General features: G+C 45.2%; 3 protein-coding genes across 3 annotated transcripts in view; all 3 read left to right on the forward strand.

Moving 5' to 3' along the window:
- Positions 1-3,252, forward strand: part of CDH5 (cadherin 5) — a 38,641-nt gene extending 35,389 nt beyond the window's left edge. Inside the window, exon 12 of the mRNA XM_050774908.1 lies at positions 1,104-3,252. Coding sequence (XP_050630865.1) covers positions 1,104-1,621 — 518 coding nt within the window. The 3' untranslated portion in view covers positions 1,622-3,252. The remainder of the gene's footprint in view (positions 1-1,103) is intronic.
- Positions 1-13,069, forward strand: part of CA7 (carbonic anhydrase 7) — an 836,404-nt gene that overhangs the window by 378,176 nt on the left and 445,159 nt on the right. The window lies entirely within an intron of this gene.
- LOC126945038 (uncharacterized) lies at positions 1,807-3,252 on the forward strand. The gene has a single exon (XM_050774984.1). It carries the CDS (start codon positions 1,807-1,809, stop codon positions 2,314-2,316), a length of 510 nt encoding a protein of 169 aa, XP_050630941.1. The 3' UTR covers positions 2,317-3,252.

Consider the following 13,069-nt stretch of genomic DNA (forward strand, 5'->3'; position numbering starts at 1 on the left):
CCTAAGGCAGAGGGGGAGTGAAGCTGGGAAGGGAGGTGGCCAGTGAAGGTGGAATGTTCCCATGATGAGGAACTGAAGCCTCCTCCCACAAGGGTGCTGGGAGGCAGCGTGGGGCCACCCCCCAGCCTCTTCCCATGGGGGGAGAGGAGTGATGTACTGTATCCTGCATTTCACTCGCCATGAGATGAGGCAGGGGCTGATCCTCCAGAGGAAGCCCTCAGGTGATTGGAGATCGCCCTGGAACTCAAGGCAAGGCCTGGATACAGCCACAGTGCACCTGCAATATGGACTCCAGGCCTCTCCTGCCTGTAGCTCCCCTGAGAGCGCCCTCGATATGCTCCCCTTCTGGGGCTTCTCCAGCAGAGATTTCTCCTTTATTAATAATTAATGATGATGATGGCATCCCCACCACAAATAGAATTGTATTTAACCTCGCAATCATCTTCCCAAATATAAACAGAGCAGGGAAGTCATCATTTCTGTTTTACAGACAGGGAAACTGAGGCTGTGGGGCAGGGCTGCCTCCCAGGGCATCCCAGCTTTACTTATGTATGTAGTAGTTTGTTCAGTAACTCAAAGCTAGAAGGCCTGAGCCTCATTTTAGAAACTCTCTGCACTTTACGGTCCACCCCTCCTCAGGGATCCAAGACCCTCACATAGCCACACCCCTCAGAGATTCCCACAGGCCGGACATCCGCACCTGCCCATGGGTGTGGGGGAAAGGCAGGGATGGGAGTGTCGGGGGAGGTGGGGATGGGGGTGCGGGGGCGTGGCGGGGACGGGTGTGGGGGAATGGCGGGGATGGGTATGTGGGGGAAGGGTGGGGAGCGGGTTTCAGGGGAAGTAGGGGGCCAGGGATAGGGTTGCAGGGGAAGGGGGGGCCAAAGGGATGGGAATGCAGGGGGGGACGCGAGGGAGTTGCGGGGGGCGGTGAGGATGCGATGTTGGGGGGCGGCCGGGATGGGGGCGTGAGGGGGCAGCGGGGATGGGGGCACGATGGGCGGTGGGGATGGGGTCGAGGGGGCGGGGCAGGGATGGGGACATGGGGGGCCGCCCCGGCCCCCAGCCTTGTCTGACTCTGCCTCTCGGCTCCCTGGCCACAGTGATCGCCCTGCTCATCTTCCTGCGGCGGCGGCTCCGGAAGCAGGCCCGCGCGCACGGCAAGAGCGTGCCGGAGATCCATGAGCAGCTGGTCACCTACGACGAGGAAGGCGGCGGCGAGATGGACACCACCAGCTACGACGTGTCGGTGCTCAACTCGGTGCGCCGCGGTGGGGCCAAGCCCCCGCGGCCGGCGCTGGACGCCCGGCCATCCCTCTACGCGCAGGTGCAGAAGCCGCCGCGGCACGCGCCGGGGGCACACTGGGGGCCCGGGGAGATGGCAGCCATGATCGAGGTGAAGAAGGACGAGGCGGACCACGACGGCGATGGCCCCCCCTACGACACGCTGCACATCTATGGCTACGAGGGCTCGGAGTCCATAGCCGAGTCCCTCAGCTCCCTGGGCACCGACTCGTCCGACTCTGACGTAGATTACGACTTCCTTAACGACTGGGGACCCAGGTTTAAGATGCTGGCTGAGCTGTACGGCTCGGACCCCCGGGAGGAGCTGCTGTATTAGGTGGCCGAGGCCACTCTGGGCCTGGGGGCCCAAACCCCCTGCAGCCCAGGCCAGTCAGACGCTAGGCACCACAGCCTCCAAAAATGGCACTGACTCCCCAGCCCAGCACCCCTTCCTCCTGGGTCCCAGAGACCTCATCAGCCTTGGGATAGCAAACTCCAGGTTCCTGAAATATCCGGGAGCATATGTCAGTGATGACTACTCTCAAATGCTGGCAAATCCAGGCTAGTGTTCTGTCTGGGCTCAGACATCCACATAACCCCGTCACCCACAGACCGCCGTCTAACTCAAAGACTTCCTCTGGCTCCCCAAGGCTGCAAAGCAAAACAGCCTGTGTTCAACTGCTGGAGGGTCTTTTTCTAGGGTCCCTGAATGCCGTGGTGAGGCTGGTGAGGTCCTGGTCCCTATCTGCCTGGAGGCAAAGGCCTGGACGGCTTGACTTGTGGGGCAGGAGTCTCCGCAGCCCATTCCCAAGGGAGACTGTGACCGTCCATCATGCCCTCTCTCAAGAGCCCTGGCCCTGCTCCAACTCCTTCATACTCCACTCCAAGTGCCCCACCACTCCCCAGCCCCTCTCCAGGCCTGCCAAGAGGGAAGAAGGGGCCCCATGGCAGCTCCTGACCTTGGGTCCTGAAGTGACCTCACTGGCCTGCCAAGTCCCTCAGCTCCCTGGGCTGAGCTGTACTGAGCACTGAACCACATTCAGGGAAATGGCTTGTTGAACTTCGAAGCAACTGTGAATTCATCCTGGAGGGGCGGTGGAGATCAAGAGTGACAGATCACAGGGTGAGGACCACCTCCACACCCATCCCCTCTGGAGAAGGCCTGGAAGAGCTGAGACCTTGCTTTGAGACTCCTCAGCACCCCTCCAGTTTTGCCTGAGAAGGGGCAGATATTCCCAGAGCAGACAGCTCTTCCCTTCTCTGCCTCACCTAGTCGCCAATCCATGCCCTCTTTCTTTTCTCTCTACTCCTTATCCCTTGGTTTAGAGGAACCCAAGATGTGGCCTTTAGCAAGACTGGCCAATGTCCAAACCCACTCATGACTGCATGACAGAGCCCAGCCATGTGCCTTTACACTTCGCTGTTGTCACATCTCAGGGAATCGAACCTCAGGCACACCTTGCAGAAGGCAAGGCCTTGCCCTGCCCAACCTCTGTGATCAACCGAGCATCTTCCACTGGAACGTTTCACTGCAAACACACCTTGGAGAAGTGGCATCAGTCAACAGAGACGAGCAGGGAAGGAGACATCCAGCTCACCCTTCATCATGGACTGAGGTTCCCACTCTGGGCAAAACCCCTCACACTGCAAGGGATTGTAGATAACACTGACTTTTTTGTTTTAACCAATAACTAGTTTCTTATAATGATTTTTTTACTAATGATACTTACAAGTTTCTAGTTCTCACAGATATATAGAATAAGGGTTTTTGCATAATAAGCAGGTTGTTATTTAGGTTAACAATATTACTTCAGGTTTTTTAGTTGGAAAAACAATTCCTGTAACCTTCTATTTTCTATAATTGTAGTAATTGCTCTACAGATTATGACTATATATTGGCCACACTGGTGCATGACAAGTACTGTATTTTTTTATACCTAAATAAAGAAAAATCTTCAGCCTGGGCAACATAGGGAGACCCTATCTCTACCAAAAAAAAAAAAAAAAAAACTAATTAGCCAGGCATGGTGGCATGCATCTGCAGTCCCAGCTACTTGGGATGCTGAGATAGGAGGATCACTTCAGCCTGGAAGGTCAAGGCTTCAGTGAGTTCTGAACACACCACTACACTCCAGCCTGGGTAACAGAGTGAGATCCTGTCTCAAAAAAAGGGAAAGAAAACCTTTGAGATTCTTCCATTTCTAGAGCTGATAGAGCACTTGTGAAACACACACACATGCACAAACATATAAACATGCATACAAGCATGCACATGCACACACAAATACACATACATACACATATGCACACACACCATCATCATCAGAGGAACCTACAGAAGAGGGAACATTTGTAGATTCCTAGGAATATGCCAAAGCTTTTCAAAGCCTTCTATGGAGAGCTCATTCCTCAACTTTTCCTTTTAAAATTTTTGTTAGCTTCTTATTGGCCCCAGCCATTATCACTGCCTCAGGCAGCTGCAATGTTAAACAATTGCCACTGATTACTTTCAACAAATAACCTCAGAGAAAAGGCTGTGTGCATTGAATGGGCACCAAGTCAGGTCAAGTGAACACAGCCTTGCAAGTGGAGTCTCTTCCAGGGAACTACCAGACAAGTTGAATAATGACAGTTATCTGGGAATTGGACTTTGCAGAAGCTCCAACCCTGTTCTGATCTTTCTGTTTGTCTTTAGGCTGCTGATTTCCACCATGATTATGAAACCACTGGGTTTCAAGGCTACCACAGGTCTCAGGAGAAGGGGATGGGACTAGGGCAAGTTAAAATGCCATCAAGCTCTGCCAGATGTGGTGGCTCATGCCTGTAATCCCAACACTTTAGGAGGCTGAGGAGGGAGGATTACTTGAATATAAGAGTTTGAGATCAGCCTGGGCAACATAGTGAGACCCGGTCTCTATAAAAAAAAAAAAAAAAAAAAAAAAAAAAAAAAAAAAAAAGGACAATGCCATCAAGCTCACTGTTCTTACCAATATTTACCTGTTAAAAAAAAAAAATAGGTACACCTTGGATTGTTGCAAGTTTTTGATTAGTTTTCAGAGTTCTGAAAAAGTTGGTTTTGACAATTTTGGCCAGTATTCTCATTGCTTTTCTCGGGGAGAAGTGCTCCTTACTCAGTCATTCCTGCCAATGCTACCCTTTCCAACTGGTTTTTGAGCTGTTTTCCCACCTGTCTGAAGTACCTGCTCCCTGAACTCACGGTTGTCCAATCCCTGGAGCCCATGAAATCTGTTCACTACTTCCTTCTCCAAGAAGCCTCCCCATCCCCAAGACACCTCCAGATAGGACAATTTCTGTCCCTCCAACCTTCAAGGGGGCCTGGCTCTGAGCTCTTGGCCACCCTGGTCACCTCCTCTGCTTGGAACCTGTTTACCCTAAGGTAGGAAGAGTGATCTTTGTAGTGGAGGAGGGCCTGCCTCTGAATTTGTACATTTTATCATACCCCAAACCCAGTGGCCCTGGAATCTTCTGACCACACTGCACATGCCTGCTCCAGCCAACGCTAGGTCCCAAGCCTACCGAAAGTGGGCAAGGGGAGCAGAGGCTCAGAGCCCTTCCCCTTCCCCAGGCCAAACCTCTGAAGCTAGCATGACCATCCTCATTTCACAGATGGCCAAGGTGAGACCCAGAGGGGGATGAGATGTGGCCAAAGCCACACAGGCAAGTTAGGGACAGAGTTGGGCCTAGACACTCTCCCATCCTGTAACCCACCCTCAACCATTGCCTCATGGGTCCCAGGAGAATGCGAATCTACAGACTTCCCAGACCTGGGGGGCTAGAGGCTGAACCAAGGAGTATCATCCGTGCCTGTTCGGTTGGTCATGGGAAATGACCACTAGAGGGTGCGCTGTGTCAATAAATGCTCAGCCAGGGCTAGTGTCTGCGAGCTCCACTGCCGGGCATCCTGGCAATCAACGGACCGCAGGTTCTGGGGGTCCTGGACCTTGACAGAGAACGTGGTCTGGCCCCACAACCTGCCTGGGCTCTTGCTACACTCCCTCTTCGCACCGGGGTCTGATCGGGTAGAAAGAGCCACAGTCCTAGCCCCCACCTTCCCGAAGGAACACGGTACCTGCTGTCTCCAGCAGCCCAGCCAGCACCAAGAATCTCAGCTCTCCGAGAGCTGCTGGCCTTGGCCGCCAGACCTTTGGATTTATGAGGGTCACAGTGCACCACACCATCCCTCCCTGCACCAGGTGGCCCTGCTGCAGTGTCCACGCCCAGTCCTCCTGCTCGGCCCCGCCCTGCTTTCACCAAGCCAATCCTGGAAGGTTGATTCTGGGCCAGGAACGTAGCTGCAGTCCCTGAGCGCCCTGGTTCCAGGCGCCTCCCAGGTCAAGAATCCTTCGAATAAATCCTACTGTCTTCAAGGTGACTAGCAGATGTTCCCAATCAAAACCTCAGACCACGGTGCAATTACCCTTCTAGGGATTGCTAAGGACCTCCTAGGGACCTAAGATGCACAGGGTGTATCTGCCTCAGTAAGTTCAGTGTTATTTATAAGCAAAAGATTCGAAACAATATAAATGTCCAACAATAAGAGATTGGTTAGGTAAATGATGGCAAATCCACAAAACCCTACAGGGCAACCGTTAAAAGTCATGTTGGGAAGTGGTGATCTTGAGCTAAATTCAAGGTCAAGGCTAAAAGCAAAACTCAATGAATTATTTACAGTCAGATCTCAATTTTTTGTAGTAGATATCCATCTTCAGGTTATGAAATTATGAAAAATTATTTTTTTCTTTATTCTGTTTTCCTAATTTTCTGCAAGCAGTATATATTATTTTTGTAATCAGAAAAAAATGTTATCTTACTGTTGATTTCTAAGCACTTTTTGTAACTGGAAAACAGTGAACTGATAAGCAAAATTTATCCCCAAATGTCATTTTTTTAAACACTAAAAGTTTGTTTTTTAAAAAAGTTTTGAGTTCACTATTAATGCAACAGAGACTTTTAAGAATTACCAGCCTGATCAACATAGTGAAACCCTGTCTCTACCAAAACTACAAAAATTAGCCAGGCATGGTGGCAGCTGCCTACAATCCCAGCTACTCGGGAGGCTGAGGCAGGAGAATCGCTTGAACCTCAGAGGCAGAGGTTGCAGTGAACCAAGATCACACCACTGCACTCCAGCCTGGGTGACAGAATGAGGCTCAGCCAAAAAAAAAAAGAAAAGAAAAGAAAAAAAAAGAATTAACTGAATTGCTTTTGAAGTCATCACCCTTGAATCCAGAAAATATATATGTTGTTAGAGGGTTGATTAATTTTGTTTGTTTGTTTGTTTGTTTGCTTACTTCTGAAAGCATTTCTTTGAACTTGGTCAGTGGGAGTCTAATCCTGTTAACCTTTGGAGTTCTTTAACAGCAAATTTCCAGCCACTTTCTGGATCAGAGCAGTTACAGTCTATGAGATGGGGGAAACCCGGTTTTCCAGCCAAGTGACTTCCATAGAATTCTGCAATGCATGGAAATATCCAATATTTCTCTTCCTCAAAGATAAGAGAAACAGCTGAGGCCTATTTCTCTCAGTCCATCCAGGGGTTATCCGGGATGTTCAGGAAATCTGTGTATGCCCCAACACTTAGGAAGACTTCACAAAACTTTGCAATGTGCTCTTGTAGCTTAGGGCATAGAAAGCACAGTTGTCTTATAATATTCCTGTATAATGGTTGCTGAGGGGATGTTTAATGTTGTTACACAGGAAGCTGTGCTGAACAAGGGTCTTTTGTTTTCAGATCGGACTCTGGGCAGGAAGTGAATCTTAACAGGGAAGGAAGCAACAAAACTCTACCTTTGGTTTTTGCTGGCCGAGCAAGGAAAGGCCTATAGACACAGGGCATTGCACAGGAACTAAAAGAGCCCTCCTTGGAGCACTACATAAAGCAGCCAATATTTTGAAAAGCATAGGGAAGAGTGAAGTCATCCGGGGCATTTGCAGGCACAACACTAAGAACTTGGTGACAACAGCCCTGAAGCAAAACACCAGCATGTACTGGGCAGGGCTTGAGAGATAAGACAGGACATCTGTAGCTAAACATGGTGGAGTCCATTTCCTGGGCTTTCTGGAGCTATGCAGGGTGATAGGCTCATCCTGGCTTGCCCAGGACTCTCCTCATTTTAGTACTAAAAGTCCGTGTCCTGGGAAACTCCTCAGTCCCAGGCCAGGTGGTTCAGAGTTAGCAGTCCTGGATGAGTCAGTGCTCTGCTACAAGCAGAGTTATGTTTCTTAATCTCCCTGAGTCACAATTTTCTCATTTGTAAATAAAATAGGGTAATATAATGCCTACTCTGAGTTTTTGTGAAATTCAAAAGAAATAAATCTTGAAAAGGTAATAGAACCAAATTTGGCACATAGTAATTATTCAATGTTAACAGGAAGGAAGGAAGGGAAGGACGAAGAAAATGTTAAAAGATCATTTTTTAAGGTAAAAATCATAACTCTTTACTCATATAAAATGAATATGTATCAAAGATTTTATTTTTAACTCATTAGTTTATGATAGAAGCAGTCAAATGTTACAACCCATTGCAAGGAGTATTCAGAGAATCCCACAGTAAAGCCAATAAGGAATGCTGAAATCAACTTACATACAGAAATAAAACTGGTCTATCTACAGGGTAAAGATAGACTGCATGTCATTGGACACAATCATTTGTACTCCCATGGGCAAGAATAATCTGCATTAGTCTAAGTTTTCTTCAACTTACAGAGTTGTAAAATAGCTCAAAGACGATGAAAGGCAACCTTTTTTTTTTTTTTTTTTTTTTGCCTATTTGAAAGTCTTTCATAATCTTTCCTAATAGAAGAAAAGAAAGAAAGGAAGGAGAGAGGGAGGAAGAAAAGGAGGGAGGGAAATAAGTGTGGGTCTGATAAGGTTTGGATATGATTTGGCTCTGTGTCCCCACCCAAATCTCATGTTGAATTGTAATTCCCAATGTTGGGGGAGGGACCTGGTAGGAGGCAGTTGGATCATGGGGGTGGATTTCCCCCTTGTTATTCTCATGATAGTGAGTGAGTTCTCAGGAGATCTGGTTGTTTAAATGCATGTAGCACGTCCCCCTTCACTCTTGCTCTCCCGCTCTGCCATGTGAAGAAGGTGCTTGCTTCTGCTTCACCCTTCCACCATGATTGTAAGCTTCCTGAGGCCTCCCCAGCCATGCTTCCTGCACAGCCTGAGGAACTGTGAGTCAATGAAACCTCTTTTCTTCAGAAATTAGCCAGTATCAAGTAGTTATGTATAGAAGTGTGAGAACGGACTAATACAGGGTCTTTAGTGAAAAGTTTATGCCAGAACTAAATGAATCGTATGTATGATGAGTTTATGTAAGAATGGCTAAATGCAGCAGGGTGTATTCCTTATCCACTCCTATGTAACAAATTTCACAAACTTAGCAGCTTAAAAAAACATGCATTTATCACCTCATAGTTTCTGTGGGCTGGGAGTCCAGGAATAACATTGCTGGGTTCTCTGCTTCAGGATCCCCTCTGAAAGCTACAATCAAAGTGTCATACACAAAATCTTATCTCAAGCCTTGACTAGAGAAGGACCCACTTCTGAGATCACATAGTTGAATGAATTCAGTCCTTACAGCCCGTTGAACTGAGGACCTCCCCAACATGCTCACCTGCTTCATCAAAGTCTGCGAGAGAAAGAGAGTCCACTAGCAAGAGGACACTGCAGTCTTATCTAATGTAATCACTGAAGTGACATCCTGTCACATTGGTCACCTTTTCTATTCTATTCATTATAAATGAGTCCCACATGCTGCCACACTCAAGTGGAGGGGATTACACAGGGCTGGAGTACCAGAGGTGGGGCTAATTCACTGTCATCTTAGAGTTCTTCCATCACACAGAAATTCTCAGCTCACCAAATCTGGGATTCCATATCCGGCTATTCCTGAAGCTGGAGGTCTGGCATATTTTTTAGTGTCCATTTGGATCAGCTGATAAACCCAGGGTGTGTCTACTGACTGGAGGAGTAAGAACTATAAGGCTAATTGAAATGAATCTACATAAAATAGTGACATGATTTTTCTAAAAATTACTGGAAGGTAAGGGTTGATTGAGACTTTAAAATAAAACCAAAAATTATTCTAAATGTTTCATATTTTATATAAGAAAGTTTTGATTTTTACTGCAACCATTTTCTAACTCTTAAAATAAAGGAAGGATAATTCAAGTATTGGTATCTTCCCAACATAAATATACAGGAACATAATGTATCTTCCTTGTATTTTATCTTTGATTTACACAAAGAGAATTTTTATACAAATATTCCAGGCTCATTAGTTTTCCCAAAGGCTTCTCATAATCCTTTGATATTTAAATCATTCCCTCTTTTAAGTCATTTTTTATATTCCTTGTCAATTCTCTTTTTGTTAATTTGCCCAACTTATCTGGATCTTCCTTTGTCACTGGCTCTGTAAATTTGAGTATTTCTCCAATAATGCTCCTATCAACTTTATGAAATCCTTTGTCTTTTGCAAGATTTAAAAATTCCCTTTATAATAAGCATTCTACAGTAAGTGAAGACACACTAGCAAATATATGAGTGATGGATCAAGAGAGACAAAGTGTTAAAAATGGAGAGATGCAACTTTTAAAAATGAAATTCTTAGTTATAATCTAACAAAATAAGTACAGGACCTGTATGCTGAAAACTACAAAACACTAATGAAGGAATCAAAGAAGGCATAACTAAATGGAGAGATATACCATGTTCATGAATTGGAAGTCTCAGAATTATTAAAATGTAAATTCTATCCAAATTGATCTATAGATTCAACCCAATCACAATCAAAATCCTAACTGGCTGTATGAATTGACAAGCTGATTCCAACATTCATATAAAAATCCAAAGAATGTACAAGATTCAAACAGCTTTGAGAAAAGGAGAAAAAAGTTAAAGGATTCACATTATCTGATTCCAAAACTTCTTATAAAGCTACAGTCATCAAGTCAGTATGGTACTGGCAAAAGGAGAGATGCATTCTATATATCTATCTGTCTATATATCTATGTGGAATATAATAAAGAGTTCAGAAATAGATCCGCAAATAAGATCAATTGAATTTTGACAAAGATGAAAAAACAATTCAATGGAGAAAGGACAGAATTTTCTTTTGTTTTCTTTTTTTTTTTTTCCTTTGAGACGGAGTCTCGCTCTGTCGCCCAGGCTGGAGTGCAGTGGCGTGATCTCGGCTCACTGCAAGCTCCACCTCCCAGGTTCAGGCCATTCTCCTGCCTCAGCTTCCCAGGTAGCTGGAACTACAGGCACCCGCCACCCGCCCAGCTAATTTTTTGTATTTTTAGTAGAGACGGGGTTTCACCGTGTTAGTCAGGATGGTCTCAATCTCCTGACCTCATGATCTGCCTGCCTCGGCCTCCCAAAGTGCTGGGATTACAGGCATGAGCCTCCATGCCTGGCCCAAGGACAGAATTTTCAATAAACAATGCTGAAACAATTAGACATCCATATGCAGGAAAAAAGTCTTTGACCTATATGTTCATTTTATACAAAAAAATTAATTCAAAAAGAATCATAGACCTAAATGTAAAATACAAAAACTTTTAAACTTTTAAAATAAAATGTAGGTAAAATCTTCATGACCTACAGTTAGGCAGAGTTCCTGGAGATGATATCAAGAAGTTAATTCATAAAAAGAAAAAATTTGTAAGTTGGATTTCATTAAAACTAGAAACTTTTGCTCTAAAAAGAGCAAAATTAAACTTATAAGAATAAAAAGAAAAACCATGGACTGTCATATACCTGACAAAGGGTATACAGACTACAGAAAGTACTCTCAAACTCAACAGTAAGAAAATAAGCAACCCAAGTTAAAAATGGGCAAAATATCTGAACAGACACTTCACTAAAGAAGATATGTGGATGGAAAATAAGCATAAATAAAGAAGATCCATGGATGGCAAATAAGCATAAGATTTTCAACATCATTACTCATTAAGGAAATGCATATTGAAACCACAATGACATGCCACTACATACCTACTAGAATGGGGAAAAAACTGACAACACCAAGTGCAGAGCCACTGGAGCACTCATACATTGCTGATGAGAATGCAAAATGGTAAAACCACTTTACAAAACAGTTTGGCAGTTTCTTATAAAGTTATAACACCAAAACCAGAAACAACAAAATGTCCCTCAACTAGTGAGGAGTGCTACGGTCTGAACATTTCTGTCCTTCCAAAATTTGTATATTGAAACCTAATCCCCAATGCAAGGGTATTTGGAAGTGGGGACTTTGGGGTGGGATTAAATTATGAAGGCAGACCCCTCATGAATGGGGTCAGTGCCTGATATGGTTTGAATGTGTAACCCTTCCAAATCTCATGTTGAAATATAGTCTCCAGTGTTGGAAGTGGGGCCTGGTGTGAGGTGTTTGGATCATGGAGGTGGATCCCTCATGAATGGCTTGGCACATTCCCTTGGTGATAAGTGAGCTCTCACTCTGAGTTTATGTGAGATCTGGTTGTTTAAAAGTATGTGGCATCCCCCACACACACACACTTTTGCCATGTGATGTGCCTTCTCCTGCTTTATCTTCCACCATGAATAAAAGCTTCCTGAGGCCTCCCGAGCAGTTGCACAGATGCCAGCACCGTGCTTCCTGTATAGCCTGCAGAACTATGAGCCAATAAAACCTCTTTTCTTTATAAATCACTCAATCTCAAGTATTTCTTTATAGCAATGCAACAATGGACAAAGGCCAAGCGCGGCGGCTCACTCCTGTAATCCCAGCACTTTGGGAGGCGGGTGGATCACTTGAGGCCAGGAGTTTGAGACCAGCCTGGCCAACGTGGTGAGACCCTATCTCTACTAAAAATACAAAAATTATCCAGGCATGGTGGTGCACGCCTATAATCCCAGCTACTCAGTAGGCTGAGGTAGGAGAATCACTTGAACCCGGGAAGAAGAGGTTGCAGTGAACCAAGATCACACCACTGCACTCTAGCCTGGGTGGCAAAAAAAAAAAAAAAGAATGGACTAACACAGTGGCCTGACAAAACAGGCCCCAGAGGATCCCCATCCACCATGTCAGAACATAGCTAGAAAGTGCTGTCTATGAACCAATAAGTAAACCGTCACCAGACACTCAATCTACCGAACCTGCTGATGCCTTTATCTTAGACTTGCCAGCCCCTGGAACTGAGAGAAATAAATTTCTGTTGTTTATAAACCACACAGTTTATGGTACTTTGTTACATAGCCCAAATGGACTAAGACAAGTGGATAAACCAGCTCTGGCGCAGCCATACAATGAAACATTATCGAGCTGTGAAAAGAAAAGAAACATTGATGCATGCAACCACTTGGGTGAATCTCAAGTGCATTATGCCATTTGAAAGAAGTTACACTCAAAAGACTACATAAGACTACATACTGTGTGATCCCACTTATACAATATTCTGCAAAGGCAGAACTGTAGCAAAGAGAACATATCAGGGTTTCTAAGAGTTGGGGAGAAGGGAGGATTGGACTAACAAAGAGAAGCTGCATTAGAGAGACTTTTAGGGTGATGGAACTGTTGAATATCTTAATTGTGGTAGTGGTTACACGAGTCTATGCATTTGTCAAAATCATACATCTGTACTCAAAAAAAAAGAATGTTACCATACATAAATTAAAAGTAAACTTTTGAAAATCATCAACAAAATTTGAAAATAATAAAAAAAATTTGATCAGGGTCTGTCTCACTTTATAAGGGATCAATTTATTGGTCACTTTATTGATGTACAAGGT

The sequence above is a fragment of the Macaca thibetana genome, chromosome 20 (assembly GCF_024542745.1).
Source record: "Macaca thibetana thibetana isolate TM-01 chromosome 20, ASM2454274v1, whole genome shotgun sequence".
Taxonomy (NCBI): Eukaryota; Metazoa; Chordata; class Mammalia; order Primates; family Cercopithecidae; genus Macaca; species Macaca thibetana.